General features: G+C 43.4%; 1 protein-coding gene across 1 annotated transcript; it reads left to right on the top strand.

Moving 5' to 3' along the window:
• The first annotated feature begins 283 nt into the window (after positions 1 to 283).
• mindy3 (MINDY lysine 48 deubiquitinase 3) lies at positions 284 to 24,837 on the top strand. Its single transcript, XM_069656258.1, has 16 exons — positions 284 to 365; positions 831 to 1,157; positions 1,421 to 1,500; positions 1,884 to 1,944; positions 2,033 to 2,239; positions 2,427 to 2,478; positions 3,190 to 3,304; positions 3,444 to 3,517; positions 3,673 to 3,752; positions 3,970 to 4,040; positions 6,594 to 6,674; positions 16,330 to 16,402; positions 19,141 to 19,213; positions 21,590 to 21,677; positions 22,465 to 22,536; positions 23,854 to 24,837. Exons 2-16 carry the CDS (start codon positions 1,064 to 1,066, stop codon positions 24,001 to 24,003), a joined length of 1,371 nt encoding a protein of 456 aa, XP_069512359.1. The 5' UTR covers positions 284 to 365; positions 831 to 1,063; the 3' UTR covers positions 24,004 to 24,837.
• The last annotated feature ends 1,229 nt before the right edge of the window (positions 24,838 to 26,066 follow it).

The following is a 26,066-nucleotide window of genomic DNA, read 5'->3' as shown; positions in this document are numbered from 1 at the left end:
TGTTAACCATACGTTTTTCACGTATATTAAAATTGTGGATAATCCTTACATTTCCCACCGTACAACTTCTTTCAGCAAGGGGTGGATAATTTAAGGCGGTCTTTAAATGAATTAAACTGTTGTTTGTGGGCGGGTGCTCAATATGACTGACAGGCCTGTAGACCATTGAGGTTAAGCGTGGAAGCTGTACCCCTTGACGCAGCTGGAACTTTCTGGATTTTAACCAATGGACAGTCACGTCGAATGTACGCACTTTTTTCATAATTCCGTTGTAAATAAACGAACGGCAGAGACGCTGGTGATAGTGAAATATCTACTAAAATATATAATCAATACGGAATCTAATTACTCGACTGTGTATTAAGGTAAAAAGGCTTTAACGTTATCTCATCAATGACATACAGTATGAATTCATTCAACATCTATTGTCATCGCTGTAGCCCGTGAAGCAATTGAATGACAAAGCAGAGAAAGATTAGCTGCTAGCACTGAAGCTAATGCTAACTGCTGACATAAACACTTAGCAAGCCAGCTCAGCTCTTTAAACATATCATTGACATCGTTTTTTCGCGACAATGTGCTACTGAAATACCTTACCATATTTCTCCTGTCAGTACTTGTATCATTATCCATTATTTGTAACTGTATGACGTTAACGCAGCTGTTAGCTTTAGCGCTTGTGAAACATTAGAGCGAGTATATAGCGTTTAGCTGATCTATACATTGGTCATTGCCGCCTTAGATATCTAATGAAGTTATCTGTGCTGAAGTCGTGCTCCCTCTTACACTCTAACCATGGCGTATTTTTTTTCTGTTTCACTACTTTTCAGGCTATTGTGGCTACGTTGATGTCATTCCTACCCGCCAGTTTGCTGCCAGCCACTAGAGTCAGACTGTGTCCTGTCACACAGGTAGCTTGTGGCCAATGCCACAGGCTCCACCATCCGTTAGAAGTGGACTATCAACGTAGGAAAGAGTTGGATTCAACAGACTTGTATAGTCCTCTCGTGGCTGTTGGACTGAAGAGGGAGAGCCTGTGGTTTTGCCTGCAGTGAAAGTTGACATGGCGGAGCTAAATAAAGAGGTGGTGGATTTGGTGTGGGGGAGACCCTCCAGTGGAGGAGTTTCTGCCTCCATCTTTCGTAGATGGACCCAAGGTATGATGCTTTGTGTTGTATGGTAATATAGAATATGAGGCTTTTTCAGGAGAGGAAAGACATATATCCCTCATTAGAGGAGTTTGCACATGTGAAGTGGACAGCCAAGTGTATCTGGGTTTAAAGTTTTTCATTTTTAGGTCCTCTCTAGTTGAAGCCCAGATTAGCTTTAAAAAAATCTTGTTCTTGAACACAACATAGTGTCTAGTGTTTGTTACTACTGTCAAAAAACAACATTGATTCAAGGTTTGTGTTTATCACAGGATTTGTTTTTAGTGAGAATGAGCACACAGCACTGGAGCAGTTTGAAGGAGGGCCATGTGCTGTCATTGCACCAGTCCAGGTATGGTCTAGTTTAACTTCCTTGCAATATCACCAGGGTCCAATCTCAGTGTCAACGACGTTACCTATCTTAAAGCACTAACTGTCTTAAGGCCCTGTGCATGGAGGTGCATATAATTGGCATTTTACATGGAGACAATTTTTACACTTGTTCACCAAATGTTCATCAAAGTCAGTGACTTTTATAGGACTTTGCATTGTTGGCCGAGCTTCAATTACTTAGATTACTAAATGTTTGATCATATTAAGATAAAATAAATAAAAATCATAGTCCTATAGTTTGTGAGGGTGGTCTGTGGACAAATATAGCTAAGCAACTGTTGCATATTTAGCAATGGATTATTTTCTTGTAATTTTTGGGACTGATTGTGTGTTTCTTAACAGGCTTTCCTCTTAAAGAACATTCTCTTTAACAGAGAAAGTCCCAATTGGAGGCAAATGTCAGGTAGATTATCAACAAAAATATATTTATATTGTTTCATATAATTTTACCAATTGTTAAATCACGCATTTTAAATGTTTGTCTCTGTTAGAGGAGGAGCAGAAAACAGCACTTTGTTCCACGCTGAGTGAAATCCTGGAGTCTGCTTGCTCCAGCCCAGCAACAGAGTTCTGCCTGGTGACCTGGGCCAAGGGACAGAGCCCACATACTAGCACTCACACTAACCCACAGACACAGTCCCATTCGCAAACACAGGACATGCCAGAGAGCAGCCAGCCACCACAGGAGCAGCAACCCAGTGAGTGCTACGTCTGTAACATTTCTGTGTGAGATTTATGCTCAGGATAAAGCAGCACAAACGTGAATGCTCACTTATTCACCCAACCTTTGTATTACATAGCAGTCGATTTAATAACTTAATGTATGGCAGTGTGGAGTCTTTCTGTGTCTGATACTACAGTCTGTGTCTGTTTTCTTGTGTCTAGCTGCTTTGGCTGTTGAAGACCTTGGCTTTGATCAATTTCACAGTGTGCTGCAGTAAGTGACACTTAATATCCTCACCGCAGCTAACGCCTTGCATCTTAGTAGTATTTACTGTCAGTGCGTAGATAATCACAGATAATCTTGACTTTAAATAACACTGGGTCTCTGGAGGGATCATCCTTGTTTTACAATTGCAGAAAAACAACTTTAAAATAAAGATCTACACATTTCTCAATAGATAGCATCTGGAGGGGAGGGGAGGGGTGCTATTTGATTAATCTAATCTGCAAGAGTTGGCCCTCACGTTGAATTAGCCGGATCGCTCTGCTCACAAGTTGCTGACTCAGCTGTTTCGCTGATTGCCTCATAAAAAGAAACTACCTCTCACTACCTTTCTCACACACATACTCTCTGGCTGTCGCACATGCACAGACTAAATGAATGCAATTCTGCATTCGCCAGAGGAATATTGAAACCTCATCACACAGCATTCTGGCAGCTGAGGCTGCAGTCAGCAAAAACAGCAGTGCAGGCTCACAGTGAAGAAGTGCATGCTAACTAAGACAGACAGTTCCACTTGCGAGCATCCAAGGTGGAGCAGAAGAGGTTAGAGCCTCCGAATGAGCAGATTTTTTTGTCCTGGTGCAGTTGATCGATTTTTGCCCTACAGTGAAAAACAGTTTTTACCTGTCTCACCGAATGCAACAAATCTTCTGCAGTTTGAGTGTTTCACAAATCAACCGCGTATTTGTTTCCTTCTTGCAGTAAGAGGACTGTAATGTCAGTGTCTGGTCTCAGAGAGGAGGTGCTGTCTCTCTACCACACCTGGAGAGGGTGCTGTGGAGTCTTGCTTTTCCTCTACTCTGTCATCCTCACAAAGGTAAAGAAACAAAAAGTGACGGACAGAAAATTGAAATACTGATTGGAAGTCAGTGGAATTTTAATCATTGTTTTTTATGGTTTTAAGATAATGTTTCAGTATTCAAACTCACAAAAATTAAATGGTGCTTCCTGTGCAGGGAATAGAGAATATAAGAAATGAAATCCAGGACACAATGGAGCCGCTCATAGACCCTGTGCATGGCCATGGAAGGTATAAAACCACCTCTCTTTATCAATTATCAGTTAGACTCAGATTGAAGGTTATAAATCACTGCAAGGCCCTTTTTTATGTGTCCTTAAGGTTACATCATGTCTTATGTTTTCTGAGAAACCCTTGATGTCTCTTTTCTTATCTCTTTTTTTCAGCCAGAGCCTGGTGAACCTCCTTGTGACTGGCCATGCTGTATCTAACGTCTGGGATGGAGACAGGGAGTGCTCTGGCATGAGTAAGACTTCCGTGAAGTTACTGCCTACACACACAACAACACACCATGTTCTCATAACAGATTTATGCACATAACTTGTTCACAGAAGTCTGTTTTGTGGCCGCAGATTTAAACCTTATCCACCAGAGGGCAGCGATTCGTGTATCCCACAGCAATGCACAGAAGTTTGACATATTTGAACATATTCTTACTGTTTTTTTGTCTCCCTGTCTTGTAGAACTACACGGTATTCATAAACAGGCATCAGTTGGCTTCCTGACACTTATGGAATCACTACGCTACTGCAAGGTACAGACACATACAGCTTCCTAAAACATTGTGGGAAAGTATAAGCAAACATTGAAAGAATTAAACCTTGTTCAAATCAGTGTTAACTTTGGCAGCTATTTTAGATTTAGTCTTAGTCTTAAGACGCAACATGGTTATTAGTTTTAGTCCCATTTTAGTCATTTTGACCATTTATAGTTTTAGTCTAGTTTTATTCGATTGCAATTCAAAACATTTTAATCCACTTTCAGTCAATAAAAAGTCACATTTTAGTCAAAACGTTTTCTCTCTTTAAACTATTTCAATCAGCCTAATACATGTTCAATCTGCTGTAAAGCACTGTCGTGTCATTAATAATGTCCTGACGATGATCTCCACGGGCAATATAGATCCTCAGCTGAGGTTGTATGTATATGGAAACTTCTGGAACGTAATGTTATGCATGTAAAGCCTTATTTACAGCAGCAGTGTCGGTTTTTACCATCATAACTTTTTATATATTCATCATCACTTCTCATTTAAACAGTCTGACTGAAGCAGACTGCCAAGGATCGCTCCTTTTTGTGCAGAAGAAGCTTTTTTCTGTGAGCGTGCACAGAGCCTGAAGCAGAAAGAGTTAACAGAGAGAGTTCATAACCACCTTTGTGATACCTGTTCTCTCTAACTGGGGCTTCAGGCTTTGTTGAGCCAGCTTACTTAAAGTCGAGGTGAAATGAAAAATGATCCCCGGTAATATTGTGCATCTATTTGACAATATAGGCCAAAAAAAATACAGAAAATCAATTTCAATCAAATCCGATAATTTTTTCTTCCGGTAAAACAAATCCCTCCAATGATATGTCCCGCCTGCACGTCCTGTTTCACTCGGAAATACATCACGATACGGAAGCTAGATACTCTCGAAATGCCGTTTCAGCTCGACTTTAAATAAAGTCTGGGTATGTTGAACTTGTTTCCTAGTAGCACTCCGTTTTGCGTGGATGCCGTCATGTTGTTGTCCACCTGTCCATCACCTGTATGGCTGGGAGGATTCAGAGGGATGTGCACACACCCCTCAACCAATTCAATCATTACAGGAATGCATTGTTTGTATTTTGACAGATTAGATGCACAGTGGGGAAAATATCATGGATTTTAAATGTCCGACAGCCCACCACTAACATTTTAGTCTCATCTCATTAATGAAAACAAAAACATCCGTGTCGTCAGAGTTTGTATTATTAAAGATCAATGTCTCGTCTTTGTCATGAAACAGTGGTTCAACTGTTGTTCATGGTGTTTATGCAGAGGCTTTGATAACTTTCATTTTTCTTTTTTTTTCACTTAAGCACAAAAGTGTTGTGTTTTCCGACTTTTTTAATGCCTTTTTTCATCATTTGTGATGTGGAAACATCAGATTTCCCCACAGTCAGAGCGAGTGTGCCTGTGACCTGCTTACATTCACTTTAAAAATGCCAGCGCACCATGGAGCATATCTCCTGCCTGTCTGCTTACAGTGTTGTCAGCCAAAGAGTCAAACACAGCGGATATAGTAGTTGAGTTTGTACCACCATCTGGTTCAAAAATGCTTCAGCCGATGACAGCGACAGTAACCACCATAGTACAGAGGGTCAGAGCAGCTGACAGACTGCAGTCATGCTGTCCGGCATCATGGTGCCCTCCGTTCCGCTTCAATCAGAGTAAATTTAGTGGTTTGATGATCATTTTGAGACCAATTTGTGATAGTCCACCATCCTGTCTCTGCTGCATATGTGACGCAGATAAAAAAACAGAACTTCATTGATGATACCGACAAAATGCCCTTGATGTCTTCTCGACTGGTGAAACAGCAACTTCAATGAGTCGGCCCTTCTAGGACTGAAAATAAACACACAAACGCTCACTGTTACTTGTGACGCCGAGTTATGGGACATATCCAATATGTGAACACAAACAGCAGTGAGCGCTCCCGTGTGAAAATATGTGTTTGGAGGAAACCGTCCCAGCAGACTGAGTGTAAACTCCTCACTCTCTCTCACTGCACTATTCTGGCACACATGAACTAAAACACATTTACCAAAAATAGGTCACAAAGGCAATTTATAAATGACTTAACACATTGTCATCTTGACTATTCATTTATCGTTGCCAACGTAAGCATTCTTGTAAACGCTGGAGTGTAAGCATGAGCTCTTTAAATAGGCAAAGTTAGCAGCTATAATTAGCAAGTAGATGGTTACCAAAGTAACTGGAGGGCTGTTAAGAGAGATTTAATCAAATCAAATAAGGAAAGATGTATTGTTCTGGTATGGCTCTTAAGTTAAAGCTTGATATGATGCTGCAGTTCAGAAGAACAGGTGACTAGTAAGACGTAAAAATGACTTGATTATTTACACTGATTTGATTACAAAAGACTGTTTGTTGAGGATTCAGAGGATAAACATACTGTGACATGTGATCTCTGTTCAAATATTAATGAACCTTTTGAAAAATGCTTTACTTAAACTTCAAACAGTTTGTGATTTGTGATTAATTTCACTGAAAATAGACAGGCATTGGTTACGCATTCCTGTTATGTGTGTGTGTGTGTTTCAGGTCGGGGCATTCCTCAAGTCTCCAAAATTCCCTATTTGGATCCTTGGCAGTGAAACTCACCTCTCCGTGTTCTTCACAAAGGCAAGTTCCTCACACTCATCCATAAGCTACCAAACACATATTTCACTCACACAGACTCACAGTGTGTAACAAAAGCCAGTCCAAAATATGGAATGTGCTTCACAGATTTAATATAACGCAGGTCAGATATCAACGTGGGGGGAAAAAGGGGGCCGAAAATAAGGGGAGGGTAATGTGAGCGCTGGAGATAGTCATATATGGCCAGAGCTGTTCCTTGGCTTTTCACCTATCCAGCACACTCTTTCCTTCTCCCTCTACCATCTGTGAACAACTAAAAAATGTGTAGTTTATAATGTTTGACCATGATGTAAAGTGCTTCATTAAAGCCTTCATTTACTTCTGCCTACCTTCACTGTCAGGTTAAATTCAACAACACAGACCGCACATTTTTCACTCCTGGCACTTGTTCATAAGCACATGTGTTTTGTCCAAGGAGCAAAGAAACCCCCCAAAAAAGAGCAAAAAGGAGCAACAGGTTCTTTCAGAGTCTTCATGTTTAGACTCCACTGCGTCTCCAGGAAAGAGGAAGAAATTAGACAAAAAGTAATAGCCAACTACTTTGTTTGAAAATAATATAACATGGAACAAGACAACACACTGTTAATGACTTAGACTTAGACTTAGACTCAACTTTATTGATCCCTTTGGGATGACTCCCTCTGGGAAATTCAGTCTCCAGCAGCTTATACAGTACAATACAATAGGAAAGAATCAGCACACAGAGGGTAAAAAATAAAGATCAAAATATATATATCTATCTATATAGATAGATATATATATATATATATATATAGATAGATATATATATATATATATATATATATAAAAAGTACAAAATTAGATAACAAAATATATAAAATATACACTATTAGAAAATATACAAGTAGACAGTGGGTAATTGACCTGGTATTTAGTTCGATTAAACTAAATTAGGTTATTGCACTGTGGTTGAGAGATTATTGCACATTGACAGATTTTTATTGCACATATGACCCTTTGAGAAACTTAAGACTTAAAATGTGGCCAATGTTAGAGGAGATGTGTAGAGATGAAGGAAAACTTTGAGAGGAGTGAGGATCTAGTCTCCTTGATGTTAAAACCATTTCATGTTTTTACCTGCGGTTGGTTGTAATGCGGTACTACAGCCAGACGGCGACTGCAGCGCATCTCAAAGATGTTTGCTAACAGTTCTAAAATAACAAAAGAAGAAGAAAGCATTCGTGCCGGGTGCCGTAAAACGGGTGTGGCGCTGTGAGATTTGGAACCGGAGGAAAATGCAGAGACTTTTGCAGACGAGAAAGACTTCTGTGTGAAACGAAAATGAGGTTAAGTGGAAACTTTGAAGGGTAATATTGAAAGTCTTGAACAATAGGGCTCGGTATCAATAAGGATTTCTCAATTTGATTCGATTCCGCTTCACAAGGTCCTGATTCGATTTCAGTTACAACATCAATGCACCTCTAACCTGGTGTATTATCAACATTTTTAATGTTTACAATAAGAATTGATCCCAAAGAAGCTGCATCATGTACTTTTTATTTAACATGACCAACACACAGAAGTCAACACAATATTAACAATTTTATGAATTAGACAGCTGATTAACTCTTTTTTTCCAGCTTCACATTTTCAGTCTGAACTTCTGGCTCATGGCTTTAATTAAACGAACTGGGCTTGGTGAGATTTGGCCATGAGATCTCATTGTGCAAAGAACATCCTGTAAAACAACATGCCGAAAATACACAATACACACTACTATGGTTGAATAATTCCCAGTGAATATCGAATAGTATTTTTGCTTGAAAGGCGGAACCCTACTTATGATATAGTTATAACCTTGGCTTTAGCATTGTCTGAGTGATTGCTGCTGTTGTTGTTTTGTTTGACCATTCTGTGTCATTGTTCAGTGACAAATCCACCCTTGAGCCATTGCAAAGTACTGAATTAGAAGAGGTAGCTTTTGTGTGAATCAAAATATACTCCTGGAAGCAAAACGGGAATAAATACGCACAACTCTGAGACTTCTTTAAAGGACTCCCAGGTTTCCAAAAAAGTGCCCGCAGTTATCCCGCGGCAGCAACTCTGATACAAACCCTACTTAAAGTCGACCCAGCTGTCGTACCTGTGAGAGAAACTTTGGTATGAATATAGATCATTAGATCATTCTTAGTGTGGATATGTGCATATCCGTACAATCACCCAGCTTGCCCTCAAACAAGACTGCTTATCATCTCCATCACACAACATGTAACATAATACATTGCTTCAGCCTGTGTACTAAAGCTGGCAGGTTTGGTTGTAGCGAATCGATTCTCCTTGCTCGTTTGAAAATGGCACCAGAGAGGAAGAAAAATCCCAGGCAATCATCTCCATCAGAACGCCACACCCTTAATACGCCATTGATTAAAAGCTCTGTTACATGCATTAAGCTCCGGCGAGGCGAGTAGATCATATGTTGGCGCAGTGATGACCCAACGTCTTCATGCATGTGCTGATGACTTACCGATTGCTACAACTCCCCTGGCACCGGTGACATGTTCACATGCACACGCAGACTCTTCCACACACATTCCAGAGCACGGGGGGAACCTAATCCTGATTAGCATTAGTGTTGTGTGTGCGTTTGTGTGTATGTGTGTGTGGCTTCAGGTGGATTGCTTCCTGTAGGGAATGTGATTCCAGCGTTCCCATCTGGATCCATTTGTCCTGCTGGAGACTGCGAACACACATGTACACTTGAACAGTGCACACGCATGCATATGTTCTGACGTACATGGCTGACGCTACACCATGCCGCCTCTGAAGCTTACAGCCCAAGCTGAAGGGGTGAGCTTGAGGCGAAAAGGCACTCTGCTGGTGTCGCTCTGTCCTGAAAGGAAATCTATGTTTAGAGCTGATTAAAAGCACACTGAGATTTCCCAGGCTCTGTGATACTAAAATACACGCTACCTGGTTTTGTAGCTTTTAGCTCCGATATATGGAGCCATCTCCACAAAAGCAGCAAACCTGATCCCTGCCTCTGATGTGTCAGCGGCTCCTTCTGTCTGCCTTTGGGGACGGGTGTGTATTCCCCCGAGTCGCTGTCAGTGTGTGACTGCGGCTTTCAGACCATCAGCTTAATGGCATTAGTGTTTTTATCTAATCTGCCTACACAAAGGCCATTTCACCATCTCTGATCCCTGCCCACAGCACCCCCACAGCCTGCCTCCTCTGTTGTATTAATGTGTGTGTGTGCATGTGAGAAAGAGGCTGAGTGTGTATAATGGCATGTAATGGGATCTGTTTTTGGACAAGAGTTTCTTAGACGCCAGAAGAAGAAGAGAAAGGAAGAAAGACAGATGGAGAGTGAAGGAGAAGAAAGATGGCTGATTGATGTGACATATCATGCAATATGTTTCCTTTTCCTCCTCTCGTCTTTGAAGTTCCTATCCGCTCCAGTGCAGAGTAGGCTGGTTGCCCAAGACAGGATCCCCCTGCGCATCTCAGCCAACCTCTTCAGGTTATTGCTCCCTCATGGGAAGGAAGGAGGAAGAAAGGAAGTGGAAAGGGAAGGATGCACTTTAAAGAGTGGTGCAGCGGTCACTCAGGAAAGATGGGGAGGGGGTGATCCTCTTGTGACATTTCTCATCACTCTTTACTCTCCTTGCAGTGATGAGGTTCACAGGCTGTATGTCCGCATCTCAAGGGAGTTAAATGTGTGTTTTTTTGTGTGTGTATGTGTACAGTAGTCGTGTTCTGGTTCACTGATTTACTAGGAGTGAGAGCAGTCGCTGTGGCGCTCGGTTTCCCCAAAGACTCCAGCTTCTGTCTGCGCACACACGCACGTCCTTCAAGGACTAGTGAGAAGCAGGAATTTAAAGCACAAGTGTGCAGCCACAATTAATGCAGGTCAATTTGACTCAGTGAGGCTTCATTGGCATAACCGCTCTAGATTTACAGTGTTGCCAACGGGGCTTTTTCAGGGCCTTTCCACTGAAGACCACGGCCTTCATGGAAATGGAAGTAGCTCAAGTGTCAAAGCAAATAAGAGAACGGTGAGTTTAGAATGTGTCAGAGAAACGTGTGTGTATTCTCAGTAATTCAATCATGATAATTTTAAAGTAATAATCTTGAAGATTTTCATGTAAATAAATGTCTGTTAAGTCTCTATCTGTCACCACATGAGGTAACACAATAGTGATTGAGCCTATGGCCCACTGATGAAAGCCTTTACAGTTGCAGTATATAGTGTTATTACAGACTGGCGTCTGTGGCGACTTTCACGGAAAAAATCACAAGCGGCGCCCAGTTAGTGACGCGTTTTCCATCAGCCAGCAGTGGTTGGTCTGCCAGAGAGGGTAGGCGGAGCTAAGTGCCGGCTTTTCCAGCCTCTGCAAGTGTTGCGAGTAAACAGTAATCTACTATGGCTGAAGAACAAAGAAAAGATCGATGACTACAGATACAACTTCAAAAATAAGTGAAACTACAAAGAAAAAGAAACAAATTCGACGCTCAGATGAAGGAAAACAGTCTAAAAAGGAAAGCGACCGTCAGCGAGGAAATTCAAGAGTTACAACCGGAGCCAACCGTGGACGTCACACATGCAACACTGTCTGGATATCTGGGAAGTGTGCTCCTGCAATTACCATTTATCGCCATAGGTGCCGCCAAAGAGAACAAAACAGATCTTCGAGATTACAACTTTAATTAGCTTTATCACAGCTCTATACGCACAGTATGAAACCGGTGGATTAAAATCCCCTCATGGACTCAAATGTAGTCGAAAGAGACGAGGAGTGAATGTTTCTACAGAACATAAGACCTTTGTAGTTTCATTTAAAGGGGATTCATTTCTGATTTGGTGTGATCAGAGGGTGCGGGCGACACAAACACAAAATCACAAAGCGGTGTACATTAACAGTCATTAATAATCCCTGTCAGGTCAGACCAAAGGCCATTGTGTCGCGATGAAAAGCTGTCTGTGTCCGTGTGTGTGTGCTGCATTATTCTCCCTTTTCCCCAGCGTGTTGTTTTCTGTTACAGATCCCATCATTACGCTATATAACGATCCTCTGGTGTCTCCTTCTCTTTTCTAGTGAGACATCGTCTTTCTCATTCCAGACAGCTCCATTAATCACTACTTTGTCCTGCCTGTCACACCTGAAATACATACACACACGCACACACCTACAGTAGACAGTGAGTGCAGTCTTTATTTAGCAAAAGAGTGTTCTGTCCTTGTAATCACATGGGACACAGGCTAGTTAAGGTGAACAGAACAAGTACATATACACTCTATATAACCAGTCCTTCCACACACACAGCCTCCTTAGCCTGTCATGTTGTGAGGCTGTCGCTACCTGTTAGGAACAAGGCAGGAGACACTGTCCGAGACCTCTGCTTTGTTGTCTCGAAACCGATCCCCTCAGACGTACTCTGTGGCCACTCAGAGCCTCTCAGCGCACACAATAGCTCTTTGGGTGGACCGGAGGGGAAGAAAGAGTAACTCTAGGAAAGTTCTATGCCTACCTGTCTCTTATGAAGTACCTACCTGAACAAGGAGATAAAGGAAGAAAGGGGAAAGAGAGAATGGAGGAAAATGTCAAGAGTGGAAGGGGAGGAAATGGTCCAACACTGGAGTGCCTACTTAGCACAGGAAAGGGCAAGAATGGAAAAGGAAAAAGGCCTACAGGGGATGAGTTTTCAACCTGAGAGAGCCACGAAGTCTAGTGTGGAGAGAGTAACAGAAGTGCAGATGGCAAGAGATGAAGGTTTAGGAGAGCTTCAACCAAAATGATACAAATGTTAAAGAATTTATGTGGCAGTTGGCTCTTTCTCCCACTGGTCAAAAAACCTGCTAATCCCCGGCTTAATGAGAAACGTTACAATCGGTATTCAGACCCGGGGCAAATGACTCTGCAGTAGACCTGGGACCTAGACCCTGTGTCGGGCGCATTTTTGAGGTCGGACGGTGACGCAGCAGAAAAGAGACCGACAGGAGCGCACTTCACTGGCAATCTGGCCAAATGATAAGAAAAGAAAGCTAACAAACATACTGTAGAGAGCACACAGTTCTGTCAGATTGAATCTTTTTCTATTGGACAAGTTTGGATGTGTCAGTCTTCTTAAATGAAACTGCACAGATTATACATAAACACCAAAGCCTTTCTTGGTCATCTGAAATCGTTGGCTCCTGAACAAGATATGTTCGACTTCAATAAATGTACTCTGCTTTAACTCAGAGCAAATGTTTTGCATTACGTTGTGTATTTACGTCCTTGGGGAGCTGAATCTGTGTGTTGTTCTTGCTTTGTTCCTATGGAGGGTAGCTTGTTGTTGCTCTGTTAAGGTCTGACTGCGGGGACTGGAATGTGCTGCTTGATTTCAAAAGGCACACTGACAAAAGAGCAGGCATCAGTGCATCATTAGACTGTATTTCTGCATGAAAATCAGCACGAAAATGTGGGCGGATTGAGAAAATAACATCTTGTTTTCCTGTAAAAACAAACAAATTTCAGCGGGGGACGGGCCTAATCACTGCACATTCTCTCTCTTACGCAGACACACACATGTACTGTAACACAGTGGGATCGAGACACACACTTGTCTTGCACACACCTTCCCTGTGGAGTCTGTTAGCTCCATGACATGTTTTCCTACTCAGCAGCATCTTCCTCAGGCCTCTAATAAAAACACAGATCAAAGCTAGCCAGGCAGACCTGTCATCACACACACACACACACACACAATCATGTAATATGTCTGTGTTCGTATGTTCATGGTCTTACGCTCACATGAGTCACAGTCTTTTCTGTTCCTTCCTAGCCGTTCATTAGCCTTACATTAGCTCGTGTAGCCGAGCTATGATAGTATGTTTTTCTTTGTTCTGTCTGTTGATGACCACTTACACTCTGTGTTTGTCTTCTGGTAAAGTGTTGACATCCTGTAACTGTGGTTTTACCAGGTGATTTACGCAGACTGTGTCTGAGCTGCTCTGGGAGATAGCTTTGGTTCACAAGGCACATTGGACTTACAACAGGATTGTATATTAGCTTCTCGTCGCTTCACTAGGAAACGATCTGTTTTCTTGGACTGTTTCTTATTGTAAGATAAGTTCAAGTTTCAAATCAGATAACTCATGTCAGTCCCACACAACCACTGATCTTAAGCATTCAGTCCCCCTCTAAGGACCTTTTTCAGCACGTTCGTCCTCCCAGGACAGCAAAATGACCCTTGTCCACCCCTGTAAGTGCTACACAGAAATGTCATGCTAATGACAAATGCACTGTCAGATTTATGGAGCCTGTAATGTTAACACATCAGGACCCTGTTATACTCTGTATGACAGAGCAGCGTGTGAGCGCGTGTTCACCGGCCTGTGCCTGTTTGTCTTTGCATCAGAAGAGTCAGCAGCTGGGAGTCATCTCTTCTCCACGTATCCCCCCTGAACCCCTCTCTCTCCCTCCATCTCTCTGCCTCCTCATCTAAGCCCTGAATACAGCAATAAGTGGACCATGAAACTCTAGCAGCCTGTACAGATCTGAGGCTCAAGCTTTAATAAAGGCCAGCTAAAGGAGATGAGCAGGGTTCATTTGCTTTGCAAAAACACTGTGTGTTTGTCCAGTGCCTTGTTGTCATAAATACTCTCCCTCCCCTCACTCGTAAGGAAGAACAGTGAGAACCCTCTGACTCTCTCCTTCATCCTTTGCATGTGTGTCTGTGTGTGTGTATGATATAGTAGAAAAGTCCTCTATTTCAAATCTATTATACTTTCATCCTCTGTTGGAAGAGTGCTCCTTCATCTCCTCTGAGTTATTTTTCTATTCTTTCACTTCTCTGAATGGTTGTTTATGCAAGATTGTTGCAAGGAATTATCAAACCTTGCAGTCCTCATCATGCTTTGTTTACAGTGTTGCTTATTGGATACTGATGGTTGTCCAGCTTTTTGACTGATGCATAAAATTAGGGCGGCGATTTTGGAAAAAATCTAACATTGCGATAACTTTTTGTTCTGTAACATAAAAAAAATACAGGAAATTCCATCCATTCAAACGGGAATACACACTCTGTGAAAAGCTGCCTAGCGTACCTGAAAGCCTTGATCACCCAGCTGACATTGCGTGTGACTGTAGCAGCAGCATCGCGTACTTGTTTACAGTTTACAGGCAGGTGACAAACAGACTCTGCAACACAGTGGTCAGTTTACTCTGTGCTCTGATAAAGGGCTGCACTAATGTGATATTAAACCTATTTTTTTCTAGAGAGAAGTCGTGGAAAACCAGAAAATTGCGAGTTTTCCTTTTGCACTGAGCATCGATAAAGTAACAGCTTGACGTGTTTCACTTAAAGGAGCAATTCGCCCCTGTGGAGAAAGTTGTACAAACAGCTCGTGGTTTCGCCCATTCTACATTCCTACAACACCCAGCGTGCATTGCGCCCCTCCCTGCGAAAGGAATGGCCCAGCAAGAGACGCTGGAGTGAAATACTTCACTATCGCACGTCCTGCAATGTCACTATTGCACATGCGCACATCGCAATTGCAATTGGTAAAACGGTATATCGCTCAGCCCTAATAAATTATAAGATAAAAGAGGCCATGTGATTTGTCACAGGTCTCTGGCTTCAGAGCAGGTTTTGTAAACTTTACTAGTTCAAACACATCCAAAGGCACAATGCTATACCTGTTCAATATCCACGGACAAAGAGGGAGAGCCATTACCATTATATCCTCCCTGTGGCTGTGACACACCTCTTCCCTGAGCTCTCTCTTTAAGAGCTTTGTGACTTCTTTATTGTTTGACTCTAATTAACATCCCAAGCAGGGATAGCAGTGTACACCTTCAGTTTCTCCTTCCTGGCTTTCACAATGTTTCACTCAGTTCCATATTTGAGAAGTGACAGAAGTAGAAAAATGAAGAGCGTGAAAGAAGATTATTCCAATGTTTGATAAATGTCGGCTCAGGGGGGTTTATTTCTGTTAGATGATCTCACAAGCTTGCTGAGGCCCCTTGTGTAAGGACGTGTTCATCTTATAAATGTGTTCAGTCCAAAGGGGCAGCACCCTCTTGTACATGCAAATCCTCACTCCCTTATTTCTGATCTCCCTGCCAACACTTCTCCTTCCAAACTTAACCAACAAACAAATAGTGTAGAGCTCGTCATAAATCAAGCGCTGTGTATGTAAGGCTCCGTTTCCTGATTGTGTGTTTGGACTGAAAACAAGCCGTCTTACTTTATCAGCAGATCAGTTAATAACCCAGAGGATCCGGTGATTGCACCGGCCCCCTTACACACACAAACATGTGCGATGTACATTAACAGTGCATCACATAGACTGCTGCGATGGGTGGTACTGAACTAGACTTGGACTGCATTTCTTCACTATAGTGTGTCGTACATTAGTCCTGCTAAACCCTGTCGAAAACAATCAAAGTGTGTTAGTAGATCAAGTGCTGCACGCTGCACTCAGCTGTTCTAATGTTTCAGCGCTGATGAAAACACATCCCCTCATAAAGTGATCTAATTCTTCCTCTCCGTGCTGACCTTTCCATCTGTTCACTGTCATACGGGAACACTCCCTCACTTTAATCAGAAATATATGTGCGATCACTTTTAGGTCTTCGTCTTCAATCGCTCACCTTCCTCTCTTTTGTTTCTACTTCCTGTCTCTCTGTAGGAGATGTCCCTGGTTGGCCCAGCGTCTCCAACAGAACAGGCAAGAAGGGTCTTCCAGTCGTTCGATCCTGAAGGTGAGGTACAACAACTGTTTGTGTGTATGGTATAAATAATCATGAGTCATGTCTCCCACCATCCACCCCCTTGAGCTTGTTTTTAAAGACTTTTATTTGCTCATTATTACACCGGTACATGGAAATCTTGGCACGCACATGCACTTTAATCAATCCAAAGTCCCACTTTTACACTAAAGCACAGAGAGAAAACAATCTCCTGGCCCTGTTTTCTTTCTCTCCCCGTCTTCCTGGTTGAGAGGATGCATTTATAACCTCCTCTGCCCTCCCCGCCTCTTCTTTCTTCTTTCTTGTCTCCATTATTTTCTTCTGCAGGCAGAACCAGGGTCTGTTTCTCTCCGCTCGTCTCCTCTGTTGTTGTTTAGGTTGGTGAGATCAGCTCCCCCTTACAGCTGAGTCAACCGTACCGCTCCTTCCCTCTCATCCCTGTGTTTTGCTTAACCTACTTTCTCGTCACTTCCAGGTGACTGGGGTAAAAGGCAAGGGGAAGGACAGAGAGAGGGAGACAGTGACAGTAGACAGTTAAAGAGAAGATGGGGCTGTCATGCTAGAAGTCTGCAGAGTCCTGTAGATATACACCGATCAGCCATAACATTATGACCACCTGCCTTATACTGTGTAGGTCCTTTGCTGCCAAAACAGCCCTGCACTGTCGAGGCATGGACTCCCCTAGGCCTCCAGGTGGGGCCTCCATGGATCGGACTTGTTTGTCCAGCACATCCCACAGATGCTCGATTGGATTGACATCTGGGGAATTTAGAGGCCAAGTCAACACTTTGAACTTGTTGTCGTGCTCCTCAAACTATTCCTGAACCATGTTTGCAGTGTGGCAGGACGCTTTATCCTGCTGAAAGAGGCCACTGCCATTAGGGAATACCTCGGTCTGCAACAATGTTTAGGTAGTAACATCCACATGAATGCAGGACCCAAGGTTTCCCAACAGAACATTGCCCAAAGAATTCTTCTTCTTTCCTCTTCTGTTGGATCCACCACACGGGCCAGCCTTCACACCCAACGCGCATCAATGAGCCTTGGCCGCCCATGAACGTGTCACCTGTTTTCCTCTCTTGGACCCCTTTTGAGATTCTGACCACTGCAGACCGGGAACACCCCACCAGAGTTTTAGAGATGCTCTGATGCTCCCAGTCGTCTCGCCATCACAATCTGGCCCTTGTTGAAGTCGCTCAAATCGTTGCGCTTGCCCATTTTTCCTTCTCTCAACACATCAACTTTGAGGACTAACATGCAGCCTAACATATCCCAATGACAGGTGCCATTATAACGAGATAATCAATGTTATTCATGTTAGTGTCAGTGGCCATAATGTTATGTCTGATTGGTGTTTATAGTGTGAGATATTTTTCTGTTAGACGGCAAGAGAATTTAAATTAAACATTTAGTCGTAACGTCTGTTGTAATTTTCTTGTGCTGTGGAGACGAGCGAGGAGGGAGATAAAACACTCAAGACATGAGCATGCATTATGTTAACACACGCACTAAGAGCATCCATGTTGCAAGACTACGCCGCTGAGTACCAGACTGAATCTATAGACGCAACATGTACCTTCATATTAATGGGTTTTTCATGTGAAATGAAGGATGCTGTTCTCCGTCGCTGTAAACATCATCATTCACGCTGTGGCTTGTTGGAACAGCTCGCTGATGTGTACAGAGCTGTGCTCGTGTGGTGCAATGCGATTGTACAGTAAGATAAATCCTACCAGCTGAAAGTGGTCTCGCTTGATCTCGCAACTACAATGGCAAATATGTAAACTTAACCGTCTATTTTCTCTTGTTCTTCTTCTGTCTTTTTCCCGTTAGACAAAACGCCGCTTTGCACATTCTCAAATCCTCTAATCCTGCCAGAACATTCTGTGGGCCATATGGTCCTCTCTCTCTCACACGCTAGTACAAAGACATACACAGTAGGTGACTTAAATGCTCAAGTATACACACATGCAAAGAGGATGTGCTGTGTGCACTCGTATTCACACTCAGCAGTGTATATACACACATGCCATAGCCGGCAGCACGGTTGAGTGCTGTGTAAAAAGGCCATAAATCTGTCTGTGTCATATGTAGAGTCAGCACAGCTCCCTGTGTTGTGGAATAAGGGCGCCAGACGCATTCACACGCACTGCACTGACTCACCAGACGTACACACACGCACACACAGCCTCAGATTGTTCTTCAATATTTGGTGTTTGTCGTCGTCCCTTTGTGGCGTGTTTGTCTGTGTCTCCACTCGGAGAGAGAGAGAGAGAGCATCTGGCACTGAAAAGGCGAGATTGAGCTGCTTGAGAGCGGACAAGCACAGCGCTCGTCAGTTAATCTTCTTCACAACACGCCGGGGGTTTATGTATCCAAACAACAGGCCACACAGGCACGCATGCCGATGTTTAAGTGAGACAAAACTTTTAAGTGCCCGGACACACACAAAACGTCTTTCAGGGCAAAAACACATGTTAGTGTTTAAGGCTTCTCTATCGCAGGTAAAGCAATCATGACTGCCGTGGAATGTAGGTCAGAGAGAAGGTGTGTGTGCGTCTGTGTGTGTGGTTTTTTGTTGTGTCGGATGAGCTCATTCCCCAGGGCGCGTGATGTAAATATGGCTTGTGCCACATGTGTGTAGGTGAAGGCTTCCCCGAGTTTTCAGCTGAAGCCTGTATTTTATGTTCTGTCCGAGGTCACCCACTGCATCAGCCTCTCTCTATGTCTCTCGCCCTCTCTCTCTCCAGATAATGGCTTCATCCCGGAGTCTCTGCTGGAGGACGTGATGAAAGCCCTTGACCTCGTCTCGGAGCCTGAGTAGTAAGTGCTTGCATGTTCAAGGCTTTGTGTTTGTGTGTGTGTATTTCATCTTGTGTGTGTGTGTGGCACCTGTAGAGCTTCTAAAGTTCTAACTCCTAAGTCACGGCCAGGCCAGGTCAGCCGCCCCGTGCTCATGTTTCACTGCGAGGCTACTATAAACTAAGACCAGAGCAAGCCTGCAATAAAAGCTCAGGAAGAAAGAGAGAAAGAGAGTCAGAAACAGAGACTGGGAGGGAGATCATTAACAGCAGGAAGAGCGAGTGAGAGAGGGAGGAAACGCTTTAAAGTGCCGCTTCAAACAGAAGCACGTTCTCTTCTGAGGAACAATAAGCCCCAACGCTGCAGCCGTGGGCCTGGCCGAGTAACTGGACCACTGATCTGCTCTGCAGATCCCCAGATGGGCGATACATCACAACACAACGCAGCGAACCTGTGGGAAGACTCCCAGTACAAACAAGCGAGTCTCATTCCTTACCACACAACGAGAGAGTTATTGCAGGGATTCCACCGTGTGAGAAAAAACAGTGTTGTGCTTGTGAAATAATGATTAATCGGAGTATCTAGAAGAACTAAATTGAAAACTTTCATCACTCATGGAAGATGGGTGCAAACTGTTTTTAAGTTTCCTGCGACTTAGTACTTTTTACACATCCTGTGACCCATGGCCGTGAGCTGCTGTTTGTGGTTAACCATCACACACTGGCTGTTCTGAGCAAAAGTCAGCCTCCATCTTCAAGGGATTAGTCTCTTGATCATTTGTTGGTTGTGTTTTGGAGAGTTATTGGTGCTCAAGGTCTTAAAAATACGAACTCTTATTTATTGGGATTTCCTTGTGTAATAAACTTGATGGTATAATAAAGTATAATTCCAATTTTTAGAACCATTTTAGTGAACTACCAAAAGAAGACTTGAGGCTATGATTACTGTGGGTTTTAGGTGGTCAAAATGTTGAATACTTAAAGTAACATTCTTGAAGATTTTCATGTAAATAAATGTCTCTATCTATCGCCGAATGAGTTAACACAATGGTGTTTGAGCCTATGGCCCACTGATGAAAGCATTTGCATTAGTGGAAAAAATCACAAGCGGCGCCCAGTTAGTGACACATTTTCCATCAGCCAGCAGTGGTTGGTCTGTCAGAGAGGGTAGGCGGAGCTAAGCGGCTGCTTTTCCGGTCTCTGCAAGTGTTGCGAGTAAACAGTAATCTACTATGGCTGAACAAACAAAGAAAAGATGGATGACTACAGATACAACTTCAAAAAGAAGTGAAAATCCAAAGAAAACTGTCAAAAAAGGAAAGCGAACGTCAGTGAGGAAAATCAAGAGTTACAGCCGTGACAAAGGGATCCAGCTGGAGATGTCTGGTTGGGAAGTGTCCTTCTGCATTTACTCCCGATCCACATTAGATGGCACCCAAGAGAACGAAACTAAAATCTTCAAGCTTGTCAGTTTAACGATACAATCTCTATTATTGTTGTGTTGGATTAGTATCGAAAGGTACCAAAGCTTTGAAACCTGCAGGTAAAAACAACAGAAGTTGAAAGTCAGATTTTCAACCCAAAGCTGCCGCGAGCAAAAGAGAGAGAGCAGCTGTTGTCGAGCGACACAGACAGGAAGTGAAGAGAGCAAGTGCCGTTAATGGAACAGAGAAAAGAAGACATTATTGTTTCGCAGCTGTTACGATATATGCAACAAACTAACTCGCCAAAACCTCCTTAGTCCCGACCTGCAGACTGTTGTCGATTGATGTCTGGAATAGATGTCCCAAACAAAGCAGAATAATAAGAACAATAGAAATGCAGAAGAGGGGCGGATACAGACACATACAGACACACTTCTACTGGATTATGACTTCTGACTCTTTCATGGATTCAGATTGTCGCTCAATAACATATCTGCTGGCTCACTGTCTCCTCTGTGTGCTGTCCTGCAGCTTCTGCTACATGCTACTTGTACAAATCAATAGAAGAAGAAACCATCATTGCCTCCCTTCTTTCTGAGTCTTGGCATAAACCTTGCCTCCCTCCTCGCCTGGTCAGATTGCCCTTTTAAGGCCAGATATTTTTACATGGAGGAATTATGATAACACTGATCTAACACGTAGGAATGTCTGGAAAGAGGTATATTTAGTTGGATCGGGTATTCATGAAAGCATGCACGCACTCACCAAAACACGCATTATGGGTCCAGACTTAGGGATCATAAATTTGACTCCGTTATCATGCACCAAAAAATCACATAGTAAATCTTGTTTTGTGCTGATCTGACAGTCCTCTCTTTTTTTTACTGCATGTTCCTCTCCTCATTTCTGTTTTCCTCTGCTCACTTTCTATTTACTTCCTCTCTATCTCCGTTTCTACGTCTGCTCCCTCTCAGTGTCAGTCTGGTGAAGAGCAAGCTGGATCCGGAGAGTTTGGGCATCATTCTCCTGGCCCCGTTCCTGCTGGAGTTTTTCCCTGATCAGGTATGTGTGTCGGCGTGTGCAGAGGTGAACTTCCACCTGAAAGATACACACCGAGCATCACAAATACCTTCCACAAGTCTTCTAATCCATATCAGAGTTGAAACACATGGAGAAAGTCGTGTACACACACACATGGGCGACACTGATGTCTGTTTCTTAAGCGCATGAGTCGTGCTGTTTTAGCAAATCAAATGTTTTAATGCCAAAAACATTCCTGTGGTGTCTCATGTGAATTGTATGCGTGTGCGTTCAACATCATCTGACGTCGCTTGCCGAGAAGCTTAGAGAGAGCGGTGAGGCGCCTTTTATGAAGGCGAGCGAGCGAGGAAGGGAGAGAGATAGAGGGGAGCTGTGTTAAAGTGATCAGGGCTTTAGGGACCCAGCAGAGGAATGGTCCTGAGCCGCAAAGAAATTATACAACCATTAGCCAACTGGACACACACACACTCAGACACACGTGGGATCGGGGCGAGGGTTAGGGTTTCATATATAGGCGTATAAACACGAGAGGCTGGACACGCTCGCAGACAACACACCCTATTAGCATTCTGCACCTTTGAGTAGAAGTCATAGGAAGTGTTTTGGCTCAGTGTCATTGTAGTGTTGGCTGTTCTCCGGTAATTGGAGTTAGATTTCAGTTAGACACGCACACGCATTTAGATTTAAACAGGCAGGTTTACGTACTAAGCTTTGGTTGCAGGCTTTGACTTTTCTGCCTCCATCTCCGTGTCCTCAGACTCTCTAACAGCAGTCCATGTTTTCACTCTGCTCCACGTCTATGTTTCAGGATTCAGGAATCCCAGACTCATTTCCCATCTACCACTACAACGGGCTTAAGCAGTCCAACCACAACGAGCGGGTAAGACACTCTTTCAGACGCAGGTTTTTCATTGCAATTAATGGTGGAGGTTCCTTTTCGTATTCTCTGTTACTTCTCTTCTTTTCCTATCATCAGTCATACACACACACAGCTGGCCACTCCAAAACAAACAGTAGCGATTGCGAGCCTAATAGCATGTCCATCCATCCAAGAACCCCAGCTTAGCCTCCTATTTCTCCAAGTCGTTTCAGCGCGGAGGCCACTGTCAGCAGGGTAGCAGTGATGAATGGTCGAACACAGGCCTATTAGGCAGGCTTAGTGTGATGGATGATTGTCACTGGAAGCAGTCGGTGGCAAAAACCTGTTACTCAGGAATATCGCTTTCTTCATGTGTCTACTTTGTCTAGTCTGAAAAGCAGCTTTTCCCCCCATACCTCTACCTGAAAATACAAGAATGGCACCACATGTGTGCCCACACAAAAGCACACGCCTACACACACAGACACACACATGTGCACATGGGCGCCTATAAGGTTGTGATGGCATTTCCATTCCCATAGCTCCAGATGGGAAAAACAGACCTGCTGACAACATGCGTCTCTGGCTGGTATATGGTCTATGTGTGTGTCTTATGAGTGGCTCTTGTATCCTAGCACCCATCCCTCACAGCTTTGACTTGATGACAGCTTCAAATAGAGGTAAAGTTTGTCAAAGACGGTAAAAAAACAAGTGCTTACATTTTTGTATCGGGTTTAGTCTGTGTTAAAGGAGCAAGTCTCTCCTGGAAAAAGCCGCTGTCAGTCAAAGCTGGTGTTCTCTGTAATCGATAGAAGCTATAATGTTTGAAATTGGCGCCATAGCTGTGGAGAAAGTTGTACAAACAGCTCTTGTTTTTGCCCATTCTAAATTTCTACATTACCCAGCGTGCATTGCGCCCCTCCCTCTGAAAGGAACGGCCCAGAGAGAGACGCTGGAGTGAAATACTACCGTTTTCCAGTCAAGGCCATTGATCACTGCAGGCAATGGCTCAGAGCGGTATACGACGAGAATATACCGTCTCTAAAATCTTTGGGACGATTTTGAACGAGTCATGACATCGGAGGCGGGTGTCCTAGATTGAGGAAGTGTAGTTTAGCAAGCTCCCTGCCCTCCACCAGATGAAGTGTTTTATGTCGTCTGGCGGAATTTTTTTCAGGGCCCATTGGAGAGGCGGACAGTGTCCTCCAAAGGCAGAGCCAAATTGCACCATTTTTTCCACCATAAGAGCATTAGCTCCCCACAATAGCATGACAGGACTGAGGTTGAAAATCTGTGAACTGGCCCTTTAACTTTACCTGTGTGTGTGTGTGTTCTCAGGTGGAGTACGTGGAGGGGACAGCTTTGGTGCTAGGTTTTGAGGACCCCATGGTTCGGACAGACGACACTCCCGTCAAGCGCTGCCTACAGACCAAGTGGTCCTACATCGAGCTGCTGTGGACCACCGACCGCTCCCCGTCCCTCAACTAGCACTAACACAGTCTGTGTGTCTGTGTATGTGGATGGACCACTTCTACCCACAAACACACACACACACACACACACACACACACCTATCTCTGGCTTCCCCTCTGCACGTTGACCCTGAAAGGTCAGCAGAATGCAACAACTGACACACATGTACGACACAGACAAACTGCACACAAGAGACTGAAACAAACACATTCATGGACTAATGCCTGAGATTCATTCATTCACACATTCCACAAACATGCAAACTCATCTTTTACAGCTCATGCTATTGTCTGTTCACCATGGCTTGTAAATGACACACAGGATGTTGACGATGTGATTATTTAAAAAAGAAAAAAAAAAAAAGCTGAATGACTGTTTATTTTTACAGCTCTGCTCTGTGCCGACTCCTCTGCTACAGTCTCGCAGCAGACAGCTTGACGACACTGTTTAGAGAGCAAACTGGTCCGATTCAACGGCTCGAGTGTGTCACCGTATCGCACGCTGAACCACACGTACAGCCAGTCGACTGTGAAACACTACTGTTAATACAGCTACAGGACTGTTTGAGGGAAAACCTACCAAAGCCTTCCACATATGAGAACACAGACGGACTAACACACACACACACACACACACTATCACACACACAAACTCTGCTAAGCGTTTACAGCGTAAAGGGACCAAGACAAGACAAAGAGAGCTGGAGATGTGAGCAGGAGGTGTCTTCTGTTTTCACTAAGAAAGAGCTGGTTTAGGTGCTCTGTGTGTGTGCGTGCTTCATGCACTACACAAGGATGTTGGCTAAGTGCTCATGTATTTATTGTCACACTCAAAGGTTCTGGAATAAACACTTTTTTTTGTTGAAAAGCTGTGTGGTTTGGTAGATTTAAAATCAAACATGTCCGACTCTGTGTGTGTTTTTCTCATAAATAACCTGACCCTGACATCAGGCTACCTCAGGTTTCAGGATGGCCGGGGTCCGCCTGGATCCCCCTCAACACTAAATCACATACCAACTTGTGTTTCTATCCCCAGAGACTTTAAGACAGTAATTCCCTAAATCTCCAGGACACTGACGGTCACTTAAGTATGTCTCAGCAAACAGAAAATATTCCTCATGTTACGGTCTGCTCATCAAAATACGAAAACATCGCCTTCCTATTCTACATCCTCATATGGAGTGGCGTGTTTGGCATGTTACTACCGTGTCATGTTTTATTTAGTCACCCTTCAACACAAGTGTTGCACTAATGCACTTAATACCATTTAAGTACTTATTCCTGGATCAGAAAAAGACCTCACTGTTGATGCATTTGTGCATGCTTTCTCCTGCATAGGAGCACATGCGTGTTGTAATACAGGCTGGGTGTGTGTCTAATGGATTTGTCTAATGCAGAGAGGATGTGAGCCTAATCTGACACAACACAGTCTCATAAAGAGTTAGTAAAGAGAGCAGGAGAAACACGGGCGCAGTGTGTGGAATATAAAGCACTACTGTGCTGGTGCAATAATCAATCCAGAATGAACTGTGAAGGCAGACTGACATGAGTGAATGTTTTTATTCCTTGAAATGAGATATCTGTGGGAACTTTATAGGATGTAAGACAGGAGAGAAAAAGAGCACTACACTGAAACTGAGCTGCTTTTAAATTGTAGTTACCTGGCGTCATAGCATGGCCAAACCAAAGCCAAGTGGGGCAAAAGAACAGGAATGTGTCCGCCTGCAGCCTCCTCACTCTATCACCATCACCATCTTTCTTTTTTTCATCAATTGAGGGAACACATCTGTCTCCTATGTGCTCATTTTTGTGGATTTTTTCCCCTCTTCATCTCAGATTTACATTGAAGCAGCTGAGGAAGAGCAGGCCCTCTCCCTTACTCTTCTTTCTCTCTCACATAAACTTCACTCTTGCACTTAGTAAGTGAAACAATAAGACATGATTACAACAAGGGATTGATGTGTTGATGGAAAGAAATGCGTTGCAGGAGGAGGGCAGGGCAGGAAGGGGCTGTGGAGGTGAGAAACTTCTCCATCTGGCAGGTCAAGGTTTGAGGTTCCTCTCTCACACACTTTTTAC

Source organism: Semicossyphus pulcher, unplaced genomic scaffold (genome assembly GCF_022749685.1).
Source record: "Semicossyphus pulcher isolate SPU_LCO1_2020_fin unplaced genomic scaffold, fSemPul1.0.p SCAF_9, whole genome shotgun sequence".
NCBI classification, from domain to species: Eukaryota; Metazoa; Chordata; class Actinopteri; order Labriformes; family Labridae; genus Semicossyphus; species Semicossyphus pulcher.
This window is presented reverse-complemented; position numbering and strand designations above follow the sequence as displayed.